The sequence below is a fragment of the Carica papaya genome, chromosome 7 (assembly GCF_054855325.1).
Source record: "Carica papaya isolate Zhongbai chromosome 7, ASM5485532v1, whole genome shotgun sequence".
NCBI lineage: Eukaryota > Viridiplantae > Streptophyta > Magnoliopsida > Brassicales > Caricaceae > Carica > Carica papaya.
Window position 1 is genome coordinate 26,667,805 of NC_142315.1, and position 20,866 is coordinate 26,688,670.

At 35.7% G+C, this 20,866-nt stretch overlaps 1 protein-coding gene across 2 annotated transcripts; it reads left to right on the forward strand.

The window, feature by feature from the left end:
• The first annotated feature begins 6,480 nt into the window (after window positions 1–6,480).
• On the forward strand, window positions 6,481–9,579 carry LOC110811113 (4-coumarate--CoA ligase CCL1-like). Of its 2 annotated transcripts, none has more exons than XR_002539080.2 (5): window positions 6,481–7,598; window positions 8,206–8,401; window positions 8,733–8,965; window positions 9,060–9,162; window positions 9,277–9,579. XR_002539080.2 is itself a non-coding variant. In XM_022037496.2 (5 exons), exons 1-5 carry the CDS (start codon window positions 6,597–6,599, stop codon window positions 9,394–9,396), a joined length of 1,635 nt encoding a protein of 544 aa, XP_021893188.2. In that variant the 5' UTR covers window positions 6,485–6,596; the 3' UTR covers window positions 9,397–9,579. The 2 variants fall into 2 exon arrangements, 1 of the variants encoding a protein (XP_021893188.2); XM_022037496.2 differs by having other exon boundaries at window positions 6,485–7,598; window positions 8,733–8,946.
• The last annotated feature ends 11,287 nt before the right edge of the window (window positions 9,580–20,866 follow it).

The following is a 20,866-nucleotide window of genomic DNA, read 5'->3' on the forward strand; positions in this document are numbered from 1 at the left end:
GTATGGATGGATAATGGAGAAGAAAGAGAGAGATGGATTGGGTAATAAACCAGGTTTTAAGAAGTTGCTTAGCTATTGCGTAGAGAGGAGAAGTATGCGTCTGAATATTGAGTACCGTGTTATAATCGAAGACCAAAAAGTTGACTTTTTGGGCACGTTGACTCCTTCTCAGCTCTTTTGCATTTTTATTAAACGACAAGTTAATTGGAATGTTAATTTGAGTTTCTTAACTAATAAGGTTATATTTTATACACATATTATCCATTATACCATATGCTTCTTTTTAACTTTTGAAGAATATTTTTTTTAAGAAATTGCTTGCACACATAAGAAACTGAAGAATATCAAAGATATTTATTAACTGTTTTAGAGTTCAACAACTCGAATTATATGTATACATTATTAATATGTTCGAGAAAATTATATTTAAATACTTTTTTGTTTGGTAATTTTCTTTAAAGTTAGTGAATACTTTTCTCTTAAATGTCTTATTTTTTTTATAATCATCTTTAATTAAATTGAAAAAAAAAATAATTTTAGTAAACTAAAGTTAAATTTGAAAATAAGCTTTGACACTGTAAAAAAAGATACATATATATATAATAGAATAAATTATTTCATGTTAAATAATTAATTACAATAAATTTACATATTTATTTATATTAACTTTAATTATAACTAATCGATTAATTTAATTGGTTCCCATATCAACTTAGTGGCAGTGTTTTACATTCTGTCATATTGACTTAGTACAGTCTTAAAATTACTTGAAGCTTATATGCAAGTTTAAGGAAAAAGAAAAAAGATTAATTAAAGCTAATTAGTAGTTCAGAAGGAGTTAAAAGAGACTTCATGGTCAATTATTACAACTACAAGTACTACAAATTAAACTATAATTAAGGTTTAACTCTGATTAAGAAAAAGCAATAATTGTTTAACAATTTATAGTTAGTGGTAGGTGAAGTGACATTTGTAACGATTTCAAAAATTTTAAAAGAAATAAATTATAAATTTAGTATAGAAGCAAAATAAACATTTCTTACACAATAACTAAAAATACCAAATATAGCTTATGAGAATAACCATTCTAAAAAAACAATTAATAAATAAGAAAATAAATTAAAAGTAAACAACTGAATGTCCTACTTACAATCCTCTTGTGGATCGAGTTTTGGATTCTGGTCCTTTTGATTTGAAATGATTAATGAAAGAATGAGTTACACTAGCCTAGTAAGAATATCGCGTTATTCACCGATACAGAAATGAAGGTTGGTATAAATTATAAAAACAACTAATAGAGCTCTCAATTAAGGTCTTCTCTGTCTCAGTTAACCAGTACTCGTCATCTTCAAAGGAATACCCCCCTGCAAAAGTAGACGAGTTCAGTCTTTTATACCTCTCAATATAGTTTGGGTTCGTTATGGGAGGAACTGAGTCCCGTGGAAAAAGGATTAGATTGTGCTGAGGATGGACTGGATGGCCATACGGTGGTACTGGATAATATTGTGGGGGCACTAGAGTGTATTGTGGTGGTGTCGGGTGATGCGGTTAGGGCACTAAGCATTCTGTGGTGGTGTCAAGTTGTATTGTGGCTGGGGCACCAAATCACACTGTGGTGGTGTCGGGTGGTACTGTGGAGGAGTAGGGTCGTACTGGGGTAGTTCGGTATCCTCTTGCTACAGGGATGGCTCAACCTGTGGCAGCGAGAGAGGGTCAAGTAGCTCCCTCCTTTCCTCCTGGGCCTCCTGGGTAGCGATGAGTCTCTTTAGCATCTCAAATAACTGGTCAACATCCTCTCGAAGCAAACCCTCCTGGGCTGCTCAGTTTAGTAGGGGTCTTCCTCTGCTCATCTATCTATACCTACATTTTACAGTGAATGATTGAGTGATAATTCATTATTTTTGGTGTTTTCTAAGGACTTTATGTAAGGAATGGTTTCGAGGAATGCGGCTCTGATACCAACTATAACGACCTCGAAAATTTCAAAGGAAATAAATTATAAATTTAGTGCGGAAGCGAAATAAATAGTTAGAGTTTACATTCCTTACACAATAACTGAAAATAACAAATAGGAATTATGGGAATAACTCTTCTAAAAGAACAATTAATAACCAAAGAAATAAATTAAAAGTAAACGACTGAACGTCCTACTCGCAATCCTCTTGTGGATCAGGCTCTGGATCCTGGTCCTATTGATTTGAAATGGTTAATGAAAGAATGAGCTATATTACCATAGTAAGAATATCACGCTACTCACCGACACAGAAATGAAGGTTGGTAGAAATCATAAAAACAACTAATGGAGCTCTCAATTAAGCAAAATCGTTTATCATAAATAAAATTATTTACCACCTACTTATCGTAACGAAATTTTCAAGAAACAACTTATAGAGACAATAACAGAGCACATATTATAATTTCATATGCAATCGGTTGGAACAACAATTTTCTCTTTTATCAGCCTACCGGTATCAATGGAGGTCCATAAGGATGTCCCCACAATGTGTGAACCATTTTCTTTAACATTTTCAATTAACGGGCCATCCCCATATCTCGTCTAGTATGAGTGCTAAATTACTAAATCTCGATACCCCATCCGATATGAAGGTGAAAGGAGTCGTTCCCATTCCCGTTCAGTATGAGTGCCAAATTACCAAACCTAGATACCCCGTCCGGTATGAGGCAACATTCACAGTAGGGTTCCCTATGTACTCGGTCTGTCCACCATCTTTCAGGATATCCAGTACGGCTGTTGTTTCATCTATTCACTTAATTAAACAGTTTTTCGACTTCCTTTAATTTCTAGTTTTTCAATTCAGCCATAATCATATAAAGCAAGCAATAAATGCATTCAAACAATAAGATCAGTCAATAAGATATTATCATGTATTCAAACTGTAAAATAAATCAACAGAATCAACATCAAATAATTTTCGATTCTGACTCCATCAGTAATATGTAATTAATCATGGATATTTTTTAAACTGCCCAAAATACTGTATTATTATTATTAATTAGACTTCAATTCCATAACAAAGAATAAGGTGAAAGATTCTTACTCAAATTGATACCCAAAATGCTAAACTTGTTGGTTGCACCTATTAGCAGTCCCCAGGTTCCCTGAATTTTTTCTCTGGGATTAAAATGCACTTCAAGTACCTAAAAATATTCCAAAAAATCCAAAATCAGTGTTAGGACCCCTTTTTGGCCAATTCCAAAATTTATGCACGGTGTCGGCACTGTCATCGTGGGTCGACTGTTTTCGACAGGTTTGTATCAATCCCTGTGAGAAAACACGTTAAGGGACCTTGGTTGGCCGAAAAAAATGAGAAATCAAAACTTACCGGCGGCGGAGTTCTCCGTTGTGGCAGCTCCGCCGGCTCACCTTCGCGATTGGGTATTTTGCTTCGGTCAACCTGTAGAGAAGAGAATGATGATTACAATGGTGAAAAAATTATACATAATGGAAATCGGGAAGGGCCTCATCGGAGGTATTTTTTGTATTTCCCTACGGCAGCGCCACCAGGCTTTGCCCACAATTTTCGGCCAATCCACCAGTTCTTTTACTTTAATTTGGTCATGAGGATGTTTAAAATTGAATTTCGAGTAAAAGAAATTTTTTTTACCTCTTTTGGCGGTCGGAAGTGACTCCAGCGCGGTGGTGGGTGGCGACGGCTTCCTTCCCGACGGTTGGGTATTCTTCTTTGGCGGGGGGATTTGGCGGCTAGGGTTAGAGTTTGGTGTGAAGAGGGTTATTAATATTCGTCCCATTTTAATCTGAACCGTCCATCGTATTTGATATGGATCATCCGATCACGATTAAATAGGGAGTGAATTTGGACTGTTCATCGCGATCTGATCTGGACCATTTGATCGCGTTTAAATAGGAAGTAGATCTGCATCGTTGATCGCGTTTAAATTTGACCATTCGATTGAGTTTGGGGAGGGAACGTATTCAGGCCGTCTGTGCGCGCGTAAGCGAATCTGGACTGTTCGATCGGAGCACGCAGATTGCCAGCATGGCACTGCGTCAGCATCCCTTGCCACGTGGCGCGCTCCGGTTCGTTGGAGCTGCTGACTGAGCATCCTACATGGCGCAATTTTCTTGAATTGAGTTTTGATTCCTTATTTTTCGATTTTTCTTTCAAAAATACCACAAGAACCCAAATTTTCACTTTTTTTTTCAAATTGTTTTTAATTTCGTCATCCAATTATTTTTCTTTATTTTTAAATTAAATTAAAATTTAAAAATTAAAGAATTATATTTATAAATTATATTAAAATTAATTGGATATTACAACCTTTGTGTGTCTAAAATTTATTATACTTTCAAATTATTTTATAATGTAAAATATAATATATGAAGGATAACTGTACATTGGGAACTGCAGAAGACAATCAAAAACTTTTTAAATAACAAAAAATTATACCAAAATTTCGATGAAATATGTTTATCTAATTAAAATAATTTTATTATTATATAATATTCTTTTTAAAATTTAACACAATTTAATTATTATAATTTTATAAATATACTAATAAATTAAGTTATTAATCTTATTAAATTAAATATTATAAATTAATTATTATATATTTATTTATAACATATTTATAAAATAAAAAATAATTTTAAATTAATATAATAAATTTATACAATATAATTTAAAGCAATTATTTATCCAGATAACTGCATGAATATTATTCTCATATGTTAGTCGATATAATTAAACCAATCAAATATTTATATTTAAAAACTATGACTTTAGGATAAAATAAATAATACATTAATATGGTAGAATTCTAAAAGGCAATAACTCTATTCTAGAGAGATTTTCTTTTTTGTTTCTGAATATAAATTAGTCTTTAAAATGTCAATAGTAAAGTTTAAATATCAAACTATTAACAGTAGGTCATATGTGCATAAAACTTTAAAAGATTATATAATAGTATTTGTATTCATTTGTAAAGATTTCACATAAATTTAATATATATAACTAAATGGTCCTTCATTAAAAAAACTAAACGAGTAATTAATTACTTCAATTACATGTTGCTTTAATAACCAGAGCCAGATTATTTTATCAATTCTTTTCCTAACTAAATTAATTATTATCTTACTTTGATTTGGTTACTCCCAAAAAGTAGAGACCACGAAATTGGAGAGGAATTATTCAGTAAAATGCACATGTTCTTATTTTATATTATATGTATACGTATCTGTGTGTATATTCAAGCTGCACTCTCAAATATAAATACGTATTTGTGTTAATTAATGGCATTTTAATGCATATAATAAATATTAACAGCGATTGGTATTTCTTATTTACTGTTATGAACAGTTTTTTTTTTTATTTTTTCAAATTGATTCAATCTTTCTGAAAGATAATATGAAGAAACATAATGCTTTTTTCGTTTTTTATTTTTAAGTAAATATTGTATTCCTAATCTTTTACATTTTTTTTTTGTAATTTTTAATCTGACAAAATTACTTAATTAATCATTTCATATTTTCTTAAAAGAAAAATATATAATATGTACATAAAATAATATAAATCATATACTTTTTTTTAACAAGACTAGGTATTTATATTTTTTTAATTGTTAAAACTTATTTTATAGGAAAGTTAAGAATATAAACTTTAAACTATGATGACTTGTAATTAATACTATAAAGTACTATATACAAGGCTTTCATTTTCACGTATAGATATACGCGTATAACTTGTTGGTACATATATATATATATATATATATATATGCTACAAAATTTCTTATATGGCTTTGCAACACGGGAACACATTCAAATAATTCAACGAAAATAATATTGACTTCATCAAAGATGAACAAATAAAACTGTTTCTTTCCAAAACTCTGTGTACATATTTCCCTATATAGTTTGATTACGTACCTACTGATGTTGTTTATAAATATATATATATATAATTTACAATTTAACATAATAAAAGTATGCAAATTTGGAAGAAAAAGTCTACTAATTCACAATTTTAAACTAAAAATTCTAATATATTTAAAGAATACAAAAAAAAGTTGACATATTTTACAAACGTAATGGGTGTATTAAATTTATTTTTTGGATATAAATTTTAAATAAACTAATTAGATTTTAAAAGTTTTAATTCTAAGATGTTATAATTACTCACATATGTCCTAAATCTATATATGCATTTTTGTTTTTCCAGTGGAAATAACGAGTTTTAAAGTGTTAGTTGGTGATATACTTATTTCATTAATTGCTTTTGTAAATGAATGGTCTTGTCCTGCCTTTTCAATGGAAAGGATCAGGAATTGAGTCAGCTGCTATGTAACTTTTACTATAGTAAAAAACAAGAATGATGTTTTTACGGTAATTAATTAAGTTAGGAACTATATATGTATATATATATATATATTTCAACTAAAAAAGTTTCTTCTAATTAATTCAGGTTCCCCTCACAAATATCTCAAAATGAAATATATATTTATGTATATATAAACTCAATTGTCACCTAGCAACCAGTTGTCACTGACTAGAATAGTCAAACAAACAGAAATCAGACTCTCACTTCCCCTTCTTGGCAGCTCCTGCTCTTTCTCCGATGGAGGACAAAAACCACCGGGAGCAACCCGAGTGCATTTTCCGATCAAAACTCCCCGATATTTACATCCCAAACCACCTCCCTCTTCACACATACTGCTTTGAGAACATTTCCAAATTCAAAGATCGCCCGTCCATTATCAACGGCGCCGACGGTAAGGTCTTTACGCACGGCGAAGCCGAGCTCACCGCGAGAAAAGTTGCTGCCGGTCTGCACAAGCTTGGCATCAAACAAGGCGACGTGATCATGCTCTTACTCCAAAACTCGCCGGAATTCGTCTTCGCGTTCATGGGAGCGTCGTATCTCGGCGCCATCACCACCACTGCGAACCCTTTCTTCACCTCGTCAGAGGTGGCCAAGCAGGCGACGGCGTCGAACACCAAGCTGGTGATTACCCAATCCTCCTACGTAGAAAAAGTGAGGAATTTCGCCAAGAACCATGGGGTAAAAATAGTGACCGTCGACGAGCTGGAGGCGGATGATTGTTTGCCTTTCTCCGAGCTTTCCGGTGCCGACGAGACAGAAATTCCGGCTGTGAAGATAAACCCAGATGATGTCGTGGCTCTACCGTTCTCGTCGGGGACGACGGGGTTGCCGAAAGGGGTGATGTTAACACACAGGGGGCTGGTGACCAACGTCGCCCAGCAGGTTGACGGGGAGAACCCGAACCTCTACTTTACCGAGAAGGATGTACTGCTGTGCGTTTTGCCGTTGTTCCATATATACGCGCTGAACTCGTTGATGCTGTGTGCGTTTAGAGTGGGGGCGGCGATACTCATAATGAAGAAGTTTGAGATCTTGAGGTTGATGGAACTGGTGGAGAAACACAGGGTGACGGTGGCTCCGTTAGTCCCGCCGATCGTTCTGGCGATCGCGAAGAGCCCAGACGTTGGGAAGTATGACCTGTCGTCGATCAGGATGATTATATCCGGCGCTGCTCCGCTGGGGAAGAAGCTTGAGGATGCTGTTAGAACCAAGCTTCCTAATGCCAAACTTGGACAGGTGCGTATGCGCAGGCTTATTTTAATCTTTAATTTATGACTATTGAAGTTATATTTATTTTAATTGACAAATTTTGATTTATTTACCTGATAAAATGAGGATGGTCGTAAACTAGGAATTTATTACCATTTTAGTTCTGTATTTCAATAAAAATTAGAATTTTGAATATATTTATTCAATCGATTTTGTTATTTTTAAGAGGAACACCAAATCATTCTAACATTAAATAATAATGCCAACAAAATTTCAAGAATTATTATAATTATAACATCGAGTCACGTGGGAACACTAAACATTAGTTAATTTCTTGTGGACTTGTTGTATGATTCGTCATCGTCCACCAATCCACACATTTCTTAGGTTAGTGACTTAAATGAATCTGACACCTACCGACGTTATTGGTTCCCCTTCATATCTTCAATGTGCCTTGCAATTTATATATTCAAAGTATGTGGATAATATTACCATTAATAATGTTTTAGTACATTTTTTCTCTTATTAAAAATTAAGAATTCAAAATCATATTATGTGTTCTTTTATATATTTGTTAGGAAATTATATTATATATGATATTTATAATTTAGCCGATGGGTTGGCATACATGTAGGGATATGGTATGACAGAGGCTGGTGCACTATCAATGTGCCTTGCATTTGCAAAGGAACCCTTTGAGGTGAAATCCGGTGCGTGCGGGACCGTCGTAAGAAATGCGGAGATGAAAATCGTTGACCCTGAAACCGGACTTTCCCTTCCTCCAAATCAAGCCGGAGAGATTTGCATTAGAGGTGCCCAGATCATTAAAGGTTAGTTTTAACTAATCTCTCTCCCTAAACTTCACGCTGTGTTAAGATTAGTCTTCAAAATATTTTTTTAACATTTGATTAATTTTATATCTCAATTGAAAATATTAATTATCATTTTACATTAAATTTGATTTAATTATTGATTGAAAACACCGACAAAGCCAGGCCCAGCAATAAATATGAGATAGTGTCACTGCATAAATTAGGGGCAAAAGATGTCTACCACATAAAACATATATATATGTCTATACGCACGTGCAAAAGAAAATCCAGTACTCGAATAACTGAAAAATTAAAATAAGATAAGAGAGATGTGGTGGAGTTTGGGCAGGTTACCTTAACGACGAGGAGGCGACAAAGAGAACGGTAGACAAAGATGGATGGTTACACACAGGCGATGTGGGATACATCGATGATGACGATGAGGTTTTCATCGTTGATAGATTGAAGGAACTGATTAAGTATAAAGGATTCCAAGTGGCTCCGGCTGAGCTCGAGTCTTTGTTGATTGCACACCCTGATATTTCTGATGCCGCAGTTATCCCGTATGTCCACCACTTCAATGTATACACATGTATATTCTATATGGATACAACATTATTAATTAATTAATTCACTTTTTAATAATTTAATGAATATGGGAGTTCTCATTTTTCAGCATGAAAGATGAGACTGCAGGAGAGGTTCCTGTTGCATTTGTGGTTAGATCAAGTGGTTCCAAGATTGTTGAAGATGAAATCAGAGAATATATTTCAAAGCAGGTAATTGTTACTATATACATACATATATATATATATATATATAGAGAGAGAGAGAGAGAGAGAGAATAGGGTATTGATCATAATAGACTTAACGGATGATAATTATACATGCAGGTTGTGTTTTACAAGAGACTTGCTCGAGTTTTCTTCACGGATTCCATTCCTAAAGCTCCATCAGGCAAAATCCTAAGAAAAGAGTTAAAAGCCAGATTAGCAGCTGTTGTTCCCAATTAAGACAAGTATATTTTAAAAGCATTTATCTTTGTATAGGCACTTCCTTATTTTTTTTCGTCATGGGGCCAAAGATAAACATATATACACACAAATAATTTACTTTGCCTTTGAAAGTACATTGATTATGAAGCTCTATGAGGAATCCATTAAAGTGGGAAAGTGCTCAGCCATTGTATCTTATTATTTTACAGATGTACTATGATGATGTTATCATGGACAAGGTAACTCAATGGTTGATATTATAAAAAAGGTTGATGGAGAATTAATCTCTAAATCACACACAATCATAATAAAGTAAAAATATAAAAAGAATAACATAAGATTTAATATAATTCAACAGTGTACCTACATATACGGATAAGACCAAAAGTAAAGTTTTACACAATAATCAAAAGATAGAATATCATTAATAGGTTAGAAAACTTATATATAGAGAGATTACGAGAGTTTTTCTCTTATATTCCCCAAACATATGTATGTTTTTGTCCTCGCCTCAAGTTTACCATTCCTTACATGAGTATAAACATAACAACTAAACATTCTCAACTGAGAGTAATTAGCTGGTCAAGCATAGCATACCTCAAAAGGAGCTTTGAACTTAATAGTTGTGGATGAAGATCCATTAATCAAATAACAAGTAATGTTCACAACCTGAATGAGACAACATGCTTCGTGTTTTATCACACAATTCCCTATTTATGAAATACCCTTAATTAATTTTAAATAAATTTAAAATTAATGTATAAAAATTTATTTTTTAATTTATAAATTTTATTTGATGTAAAAATTAGGAGAAAATAGGTAGAAGATGAAATTGAAAAGAATTGTGAGAAAAATGAGTGAAATTTTACATTTTGGTGATATTTTTGAAAAAAAATCGAAAACTAAGGGTCAAAACATAATTTAAAAAAAATATGCCACGTAAGACGCCCAGCCAGCAGTCTCGATGAAGTAGAGCGCTCCGCGTGGCAAGGCACGGTGGCGTGGTGCCACGTGGAAAGCCATGCTGGTAATCTGCGTGACCGCGATCGGACGATCTAGATTTATTCCCGCGCGTGTGGACAGTCCAGATCTGTTTTCTCTTTAAATGCAATCGGACGGTCCATATAAAATCGCGATGAACGGTCTATATTCATTTCGTATTTAAACGCGATTGGACGGTTTAGATCAAACGCAATAGACAATCTAGATTAAAAGAAGACGTGTATAAATACTTCACCTCACACCAAATTCTAACTCTATCCACTGAACCCCCCGCCAGAGAAGAAGAACTAGTCGCCAGGAACGGAGCCAAACGTCGCCTGCCGCTGTGCCGGAGCCACCTCCGACAGCCAAAAGAGATAAAAAAAATTTCATTCACTCGAAATTCAATTTTAAACACCCACATGGCCAAATTAGAGCAAAAGTACCGGCAGATGAGCCGAAAACTGTGGGTAAAGTTCGATGCGCCGCCGCGGGAAAAATAAAAAATCACCTCCGATGAGGCCCTTTTCGATTTTCGTTTCGTGTAATTTTTTCATCATTGTATTCACCATTTTGTTTTACATAGGTTGATCGAAGAAAAATGCCCAACTGCGAAGGTGAGCCGGCGGAGCCGCCAGACCGAAAAACTTCACCACCGGTAACTTCTGTTTTTTGACTTTTTTTGGCCAACCGAGGCCCATTGATGTGTTTTCTCGTAGGTATGAGTACAAAATTGGGTAAAAACGACATAAACTAGATGAAATTGGCCGTTTTAGGCAAACTGTTACCGCAGGCGATGGTGCTGTCGCAGGAATACTGCGACGATGTCGTGCCGGAATCCTAGAATTGGCCAGAAAGAGTTTCTAATATCGATTTTAGATTTTTAAGGTATTTCTAGGTACTTGGAGCGTGTTTTAATTTTCGAAGAAAAATTCAGGAAAACCAGGGATCGCTAGTAGGCGCAGCTAAAAATTTAGCATTTCGGACATCGATTCGAGTAAGAATCCATCAGCCTATTCCCTATTATGAAATTAAAATTTAATTATAAATAATGTGGTATTTGATATAATTTAAAAAATCTTGATAATTAATCACGGGTTACTAATGGAGTCGGAACCGGTTATTATTCACTGTTGATTCTGTTTGATTGATCTTACTGTTTCAAATGCATAATATTATACTGGAGTTCGTATGATGATATAGTTATGTTTTCTTGATGCATGTATTGCTTGTTTTGCGTGATTTACAGTTCAGTTATAAAACTAGAAATTAAATATAAATGGGAAATGGTTTGATTATGTGAGCGAATGAATGATAGTCTTATTGGATATCCTGGGAGATGGTGGACGGACTGGGTACATAGAGAACCCTACCGTGAATGTTGCCTAATACCGGATGAGGCATGGAGGATTGGTACTTTGGTGCTCATACCAGACGGGGTATGGGGACGACCAATTCATTAAAAAGGTTGAATATGGGTTCACGCGTAGTGAGAACATCACTATGAACCTCCATGGATACTAGTAGGCAGATAAAAAATAGGTTGTTATTCTGGTTAATTGTACATAAGATTATGAGATTGTTTGTGTCATTGCCTCTATAGGTCAGTTTTGAAAATTTCGCTACGTTAAGTGTACAATAAATTATTTTACTTATAATAAATGAATTTACTTAAAATAAGAGCTTCATTAGTTATTTTCATGATTTTTACCAACCTTCATTTTTGTATCAGTGAGTAGTGTGACATTCTTATTGAGCTAGTGTAGCTCACTTTTTCATTAAGCATTTTAGGTCAAGAGGATCAAGATCCAGATCTTGATCCACAAGAGAGTTGCGAATAAGATGTTCAGTCTGTTTATTTTTCATTTATTTCCTTAATTATTAGTTGTTACTTTAGAATGGTCATTCTCATAGTTCTATTGGGTATTCAGAATTATTGTGTAAGAAAAGTAAACCCTAATACTATTAATTCGCTTCTGCACTTAATTTATAATTTACTTCATTTCATGTTATGGGGCGTTACAATTTATGTGTTCTACGATATCATTCTACTGTGGTGTCCCAACACAAGTGCAGTGTCTCACTAGATTTTTTGTAATGCAGAAGTTATCAAAAACATGATTGCAAAATTCACACCCATTATTAATCTTGAAACACTCGATCTTCCTCTAGATGCTTTTGAATCACGATCTTCCATCTAACAAATATTGAAAAGGCTTCATAATTGGACTTAAAAAACTACACTCAAATCTTTTCAGTGTAATCATCAATCAATATCATAAAATACCTGATACTACTCTTAGAGGGAACATTGTATGGACCACGTAAATCATAATGAATATAATCCAATTTACCTTTAGTCTTGTGCACTGCCCTTTTATTAAACTTCATCCCGGTTTGCTTGCCAAATAGACAATCTTCATAAAAACCTGTGACTCCTTGTTTATATTCGTTCAACAAACTCTGTCTGCTCAAAATAAATAATTCCTTGTCACTTAAATGACTTATACGCAGATGCTACAACTGATTCCGATTATTGTTTTCAATGTTGTAACAACTTCTCCTGAAATTGTACTTTCTTGAAGAACATACAATCCAAATTCCAAACATCCTTTCATGAGTACTTTGAAGCCTTTACACATTTGAATATCATTATTTGTATGATATTTATAACTTGAGACGGTAATATAAAAGGAGAAATCAGATTCCTCTTCATTTGAAGAATATACCAACACTCAATAGTTCTAATAACACTATCAAATATTTTTAATTTGACAATACTAGTCCCAACTACAGTCAACAGACTATTATCTTTCATATATACAATATCGTTCATATATTTATGGGTAGTAAACTAATATCTATGTAGACACATATAGCATATAGTACAAAGATCAAGAATTCAATCCTTCTATAATCTGAATTCATAGATAGAATTTTTTGAATAATACTACTATCACTATCTAGTATTTGGACACAAAATACGACAATCATATGTGCAGCAGTAAGTCATTTTTCTCTTGTTTAAATAAAGATTTTCAATTTTAATTGAATTTTGGTGATCATTCTAAAGTCAGTGTGATGAGAAAGGATGATGTTCAAATTAGTACGAAAGAAAATAATATGGAGACTATATCAAATATCTTTTATATTCCTGACCTGAAAAGTAATTTGTTAAATTTATAACAACTCCGCAACCCATTTGCTTCTTAGAAGCAGGAAAAGGCAAAATGATGTCGTTTTCGGAAACCCCAAAAAACGACGTCGTTTTGGTATGAAGAAAGAAAAAAGAGAATGAGGTGAAAATGATGTCGTTTTGAAAGTATCAAAACGACGTCATTTTGGTGATAGAAAAAAAAAAAGGGTAACCAAAGGCGTATATGCCTCTGGCCGTCAAAGAAGACGAAGAAGAAGCCAGGACCCGCACGCCGAAGAAGAAGAAAAAAGAGGTGTGCAGGGCTCTCTGTCCTCCTACCTATTAAAAAAAAAAGAAATCAAGAAGAAGGAAGAGAAATATAGTCAAACGAGTAGAGAGAGTAAGTGAGTCGTGAAGAGAGAAAAAGAGAGATAGAGAACGAGAGGTAACATAGCAAACTGGCATTGAGGTAGGTTTGGTGTGTGCAGCGTGTGGTACGGTAGGAGGCCCATAATTAGAAGGCCGAAGACAGTTAACGCACGACAGGGTGTAGAGAAGAATGTGTACCGCGACGGTGGCCAGGTGCGGTTCCACGCATTCACACATTTTTTTGTTGCGATTTTGTCATATCCGAGCCAAATCTGGGTGCGTTGCTCGTTCTATGATGATTTTCAATAGAAGCATGACAATGCATGGGTAGTTCTGATGGCACGTGCCAGTTCTGGTGGCCGCGCGTGAGGCGACAGGTGGCACCTCGGCAGTGGCGCATGGTGAACCAGGAGCACATGGGTGGTGGTGCGTGGCGACTCCAGCGAACAGGATCGCGTGCCCAAGGTAAAAATAATTTTTGTTGGGTTGGTTTCTAAAAATCACTTGTCGTTTAATACGCATGTTATGCAATTGTGAACGAAAAAATTAATCAAGTGGCAGTGAAGGTTTAACGGCGGCTGTAGACACAAACTAGTAGTAATCTTGACATATTTTTCCCAATCAGACGTTAGGTAAAGGATTGGGTTAGTCTAATTCAGAGGCCCCTCATATTTTTATGAAACTTATTTTTCGTTAAAATAAATTGTTTATAAGTTTTGTAAACTGTTTAAGTTTTCTACCACGAGTTCTGCAAACTCATTATATTCGCATGTGTGCAATTGTATATGATTAGAAATCTACATGATGTTGTTTATGACGTATAATTATGTATTTATATTGTTAATTGTATGTATATATAGATTTTATGCATGCTAGTTATCAAGTTATAGGTATGTGTGACGCATATATATATGTATAATTGTAGGTTGTGTAACGTGTGTATGTATAAGTGAACAACTTGTATATGTCTACTTATAGAATACATATATGCCTTGTGTAAATATACCAGTATATTCATATTGTATATGTTGCATGTTTATAAATATATATATATATATATATTTATTTGAGTCGATAGTTGTGCGTATAAAATATATATATTGTACTTATTGTGCAGGCATGTTAATATATAATATATATGATATATAAGTAGGTGCATGTCTGAGTAGGTCATCTAGTGATGAATCCAATTAATAAGAGAATAACATAAAAATCTTTAAAAGATGAGAAAATCTATTTGACCAGTATCACTGAGGTATGGGTGTGTGTATAGCCTTTTGGTGTATGACTGTGGTGAATCCTATCCGTGGATACGGCTTTAGCTAAACATGGTGAAGCAATAAGAACAGTGAACTATATATTATGTACTGTAAATTGTGAACTGTGAATTGAGTTGTAATATATTCACGTGGTAGAGAGGATCCTTACTGTTCTCGTTGATGTCGGCAGAAGCAGTATCGCACGGTGAAACTATTTTTAATAAGATATATACTGATAGAAAAGAATAGGAAGTCATGAGTGAAGTTTATAATACTGAAATACTGAATTAATATCTATTGAACTACTTATTATTTAAATTGTGATACTGAATACTGAATCATACTATTTATGAAACTATAGATGCCCTAAACTATGATACTGAAATAATATATTCTGAATATTTACTGAATAAACTGATTTATAAGATTTAGTAAATGAATTAGGGTGTAGATATCATGTATTTTTTGAATTAAAGATAAAAGTATTTTGAACTGTCTTCGTCGGCAGTTTTATGTTTTCCACTAATTTGGACAAATTATTCTATTATTTGTTGGTACTTATACACTTATTGAGCATATTAAGCTCACCCTACTTATTATTCATCTATTTCAGATCAAGATACTCAGAACCCTACTCCTGAACAGTAAAAGACTTGTTAGGAGATCGTTTAATTTTTATTTCAATTCAAACAGTACTTAATATTAATCGTTTCATTTTTAGTGAGTTTTTATTTTAAAGTTTAGATATGTCTTACGGGTATTAGATATTTTAAGCTAATCATGCAAGAGATATACTTTTTATTATTTTAAAATTACTGCGCAAAGTACTACTATAGATCCTTTTGTTATGATATGGTGTGTATACAGTCAGAATTTTGGATCAGAGTTCAGGCTGTCACATTAAATGTGTGAGACAATTGCAAGAGAAAAGTTATGTTTTTATACCAACTTAGATATGATTACTCTATTATTTGATGATACTTACTTATTGAGTGCGTTAGCTCACTCTATTCATTATTTATTTTTTTTAGATTAGAATACTCAGGATCACGCTCCTGAGCAGTGAAAAAATTATTAGATTGTTTATTTAATTTACTTTAATAAAAATTTAAAATTATTTATTTTGTTTGTTGCAAGTTTATATTTGGATATTAGACACGTCTCGTAAAGATGAGATAATTAGATCAAATATTGTAAGAAATGTACTTTTAATTTAGACTGCTGCATAGGATTATATTTTTTAAATTATTTTATTATTTTATTACGTCCATGCAATAAGGACTCTAAACGAGAGTTCGGACCGCTACAATATATCTATATTTATCTAAGATGCTATAATTACTCATATATACTATATTGTCCTAAGTCTGTACATGCATATCTTCTTTTTTTGCTTCTCTAGTGGAAATAGCGAGGCCATATTCAATTAAATATAAAAGAAAATTCCATCCTCACGCTGCCTTTTTTTTTTTCATTTCCTTTTAATAGCTAGAAACAAGGGGTATATTTAGTCCAGTTTTTACAAACTGAAAATAAATTTTTTTATTAAAAAAAATGATAGTTATCATCATGAGTAGAAAGGAGAAATGTCAACCAAATAATAGTTAGCAATTTAAACTTTAGACTATCTCCACTTTTTAAATTAAGTTTTGGCGATTTTATAGTAAACGTATGTAACGCCCCGTTTTTTTTTTTATTTGTAATGGTGTAGTTTACCACAAATCCATGATCAAATACAAAAATTTCGTTTCAAGGCAGGTATGCACATAGAAACATCGTCACAATCTATTGTTCAGAGTTAAGATAGACCGGCAATCACACATATAACATCACGTGAAATACAGCCGTATACACTATCAACAGACATACTATCAACTATACTACCAACTTTTACACATTCAATCTGTCCACAAAGATCCTTATTCTATTGCTCTATACTCTAGGCTCGGAAACCAGCAACTCCGATCCCGACTCCATCCCTACATCATCTGTGAACAATAGAGGGTGAGTTCATATAACTCAGTACAGTAAAAATTAAGTTACAATTATGATATGCATTAAATATGAAATCCAGTATTTTTATATGTACCCCATCACCCAACCTAAGCCTACCTTGTCATCACTATAGGACTACGCAGGACTAAAACGTACTCCAGTATCCTAAATACCATGTATACCATGTGTGACCACCCCCCAACGTCACCCCAAGCGTACAAATATTCACACCCGTCACCAATATCGGTGGCCACTAATAAACCGCCTATCTCTCGACCCCACCCCTAATAGGTCACTCACACACACACAAATACCATCCTTTACCGTCACCAATATCGGCGACCAAATCCATTCTCGTCGGAGTCTCCCGACCATCACCACCATCGTTGATCAACTTACTTTTCCTAGGTAGCGACAACCAATATCGGCGTCCCCCGATGCTACCGACCCAACACAACATCATCCTGTCCTCACTCCCCAACCTTATCTTGAAGCTTTCTTATACTTTTAACCTGTGTACCTAAACTACATCCATCTCCCCATAAAGCACGCACTAACACTCAACATACCCACACCTGTAACGTTCACTTGCCAACTACCAAATTTACAGCAGCTATACCAACCTATATACGACCCATACCCTCACACCACACAGCTACCCCACACATCCCCTCGTCCTACACTGAGACACCCCCACACCTCCATTCCGACACTTCATTTCCATGGTCTACGACCTCCCTTTTCTCCTCCCAAAACTTTCTACGTCTACACACACTACTTCTTCCCTTATACATATTTACCTCACTTCCAAATCTCTCATTCTCTCCCCCTCCACAGCCTACTTTAGATACTCCACCCTCAAATTCTGAGATCACCTCACTCTCCTCCCGTGGTTCCCTCTGCCAACCTCCATTCGTAATCACACGACATCTCCTCCCTCTCTTGAACCTCACTCACACCCTACATATCTCCCTTCCCTTCTCCCGTGGCCTAGCCTCCTCCATACACCCACACTCACACACAACAGCTCCTCTCCCTCACAGACCGCACTCACAAACACCGCACTCCTTCCTTTCTCTCCTCCCGCAGCCTAACCTCCTCCATATGCCCTCACTCACCCACTATAGCTCCTCTCCCTCACAGACCACACTCACACACACCGCACTCTTTCCTTTTCCTCCTTCCGCGGCCTAACCTCCTCCATTCACTCTCACGCACACACAACAACTCCTCTCCCTCACAGACCGTACTTACACACACCGCACTCATTTCTTTTCCTCCTCTCGCGGCCTAACCTCCTCCATTCACCCTCACGCACACATAATAACTCCTTTCCCTCACAGACCGCACTCACACACACCGCACTCCTTCCTTTTTCTCCTCCCGCGGCCTAACCTCCTCCATTCACCCTCACGCACACACAACAACTCCTCTCCCTCACAGGCCGCACTTACATACACCGCACTCCTTCATTTCTCTCCTCCCGCAGCCCAACCTCTTCCATACACCCTCTCTCACGCACGACCTCACCTTTCCCTCACAGACCTCCCTTCTACGCCACATTTTTTTCCTCTCTCTCCTTCCGCAGTCTAACCTCCTCCATACGCCTCCACTCACATTTACACAGCTCCTCCACCTATAGCAAAATTTCAAATCCACATCAACTAACAGAAAACTTAAAATTACTGTACCTCCCATTTCCATCTTCTTACCTCCTGCTGATCGCACTGTCACCATCCTCTTTCTTCTTCTCTCTCCCTTCTCGTTCCTCTCTGCTCTGACTCCCCTCTCTCTCTTTCTCGAACCTTCTTTTCTCTTTCTTTCTCCTTCCCACTCTCTTCCTTCTCTGTTTTCTCTTTTCTTTCTTTTTTTCTTTTTTTTTCCCTTCATTCTTTCTTTTCTTTCCCGTCTACTATTTATACCTCACCTGCCTCATCAAAACAATGTCATTTCCCCCCTTTCAAAACGACATCGTCCCCCCCTCCCTTTTTTTTTCTTTTTTTTTTTCTTCAGATACCACATATACTTCCCCCTTAAAAAAAAATTTGGTCCCTCAAATTTTGTTATCTTACCTCTAAACAGTCTCGAATAATTTCGTCTCATCTCGTCCTCCCGTTCCTGTGTTGCCTCCTCAGTCGCATAATGTCTCCATTGCATCTTCACCATAGGTATCACCCTGCTCAACTTCCTTTCTTGTCGCTCGAGAACCCAGATTGGTTCCTCTGCATAAGATAAGTCATTCTCCAATGATAACAATTCATACCTTAGAATATGATTCGAATTCGGGTGATATTTTCGTAGTAAGGATATGTGGAATATATTGTGAACCCCACTATACCGAGGAGGGAGCGCTACTCTGTACGCAACCACCCCCACCTTCTCCAAAATCTCAAACGGCCCTATAAAACGGGGACTTAACTTCCCTTTCTTCCCAAACCTCAATAAACCCTTCATGGAAGATACTTTCAGGAACACATGATCCCTACTTCAAAGCTCAAATCTCTCATGCGATTGTCTGCGTACCCCTTCTGTCTACTTTGGGTAACTTATAAATTATGTCGTATCACTAGCACCTTGGCCGTAGTTTCCTCTACTATTTCTGGTCCCAATAACTGTCTTTCTCCCACTTCGCTCCAACACACCGGTGGCCTAGAGGGCCTACCATATAGAGTTTCATAAGGAGTCATTCTGATGCTGGTGTGATAACTATTACTGTATGTAAATTCTATTAAGGGTAGTATATCCTCCCAATCTCCCCCCACGTCGATGACACAGGCTCTCAACATATCCTCCAATACCTGTATCGTCCTCTCAGTTTGCCCATCCGTTTGTGGGTGAAAAGTTATGCTAAAACTTAATTTAGTACCCAAAGCCTATTGCAACCCTCTCCAAAATCTGGAGTGAATCGGGAATCTCGATCGAAAATAATCGATACGAGAATGTCGTGTAACCTTACTACCTCCTTGACATACAATTTGTCCAAATGCTCAACTAAATCAGTTACCTTCACTGCTAAGAAATGAGAAAATTTAGTTAGACGATCAACTACCACCCAAATACTATCATGTTTCTTATGGTTACCTGGCAACCCGGTCACAAAATCTATGGAGACATGTTCCCACTTCCACTCGGGTATGGGTAAGGGCTGTAACAACCCCCCATGCCTCTGATGTTGCGTTTTCACTTGCTGGCATATCAAACACCTTGACACATACTCGGCCACATCCCTCTTCATGCCCCTCCACCAGAAACTTTTCTATAAGTTTTTGTACATCTTAGTACTCCCTGGGTGCATGAAAAATTTAGTATTATGTGCCTCACTGAGTATTTCTTCTCGTATCGTACGCTCATTAGGAAAGCACATTCTGGTTTGAAATCTGAGTATCCCATCATCTTTCACCCCAAATCCTCTCACTGTCCCCTGTTCTACCCCCTTCCGAATCCTCTGCACCTCGGTGTCCACCAACTGCCCTTATCTGATTTTCTGAACCAAGGTAGGTTGTGCCCTCAAACTAGCCACATATCTTCCATTGTCCCCTTCCTGAATACATAGTTGTTGCATGGCTTCCCGTAAACACCACTCAAATACCATCAAATGAGATAGCACTCCAGTACTCTTACGACTGAGGGAATCTACCACCACATTTCCCCGTCTGGGGTGATACTTAATTCTACAGTCGAAATCTTTCAACAAGTCCATCCACCTCCTCTGCCACATATTCAATTCCCGTTGTGTGAACAGATACTG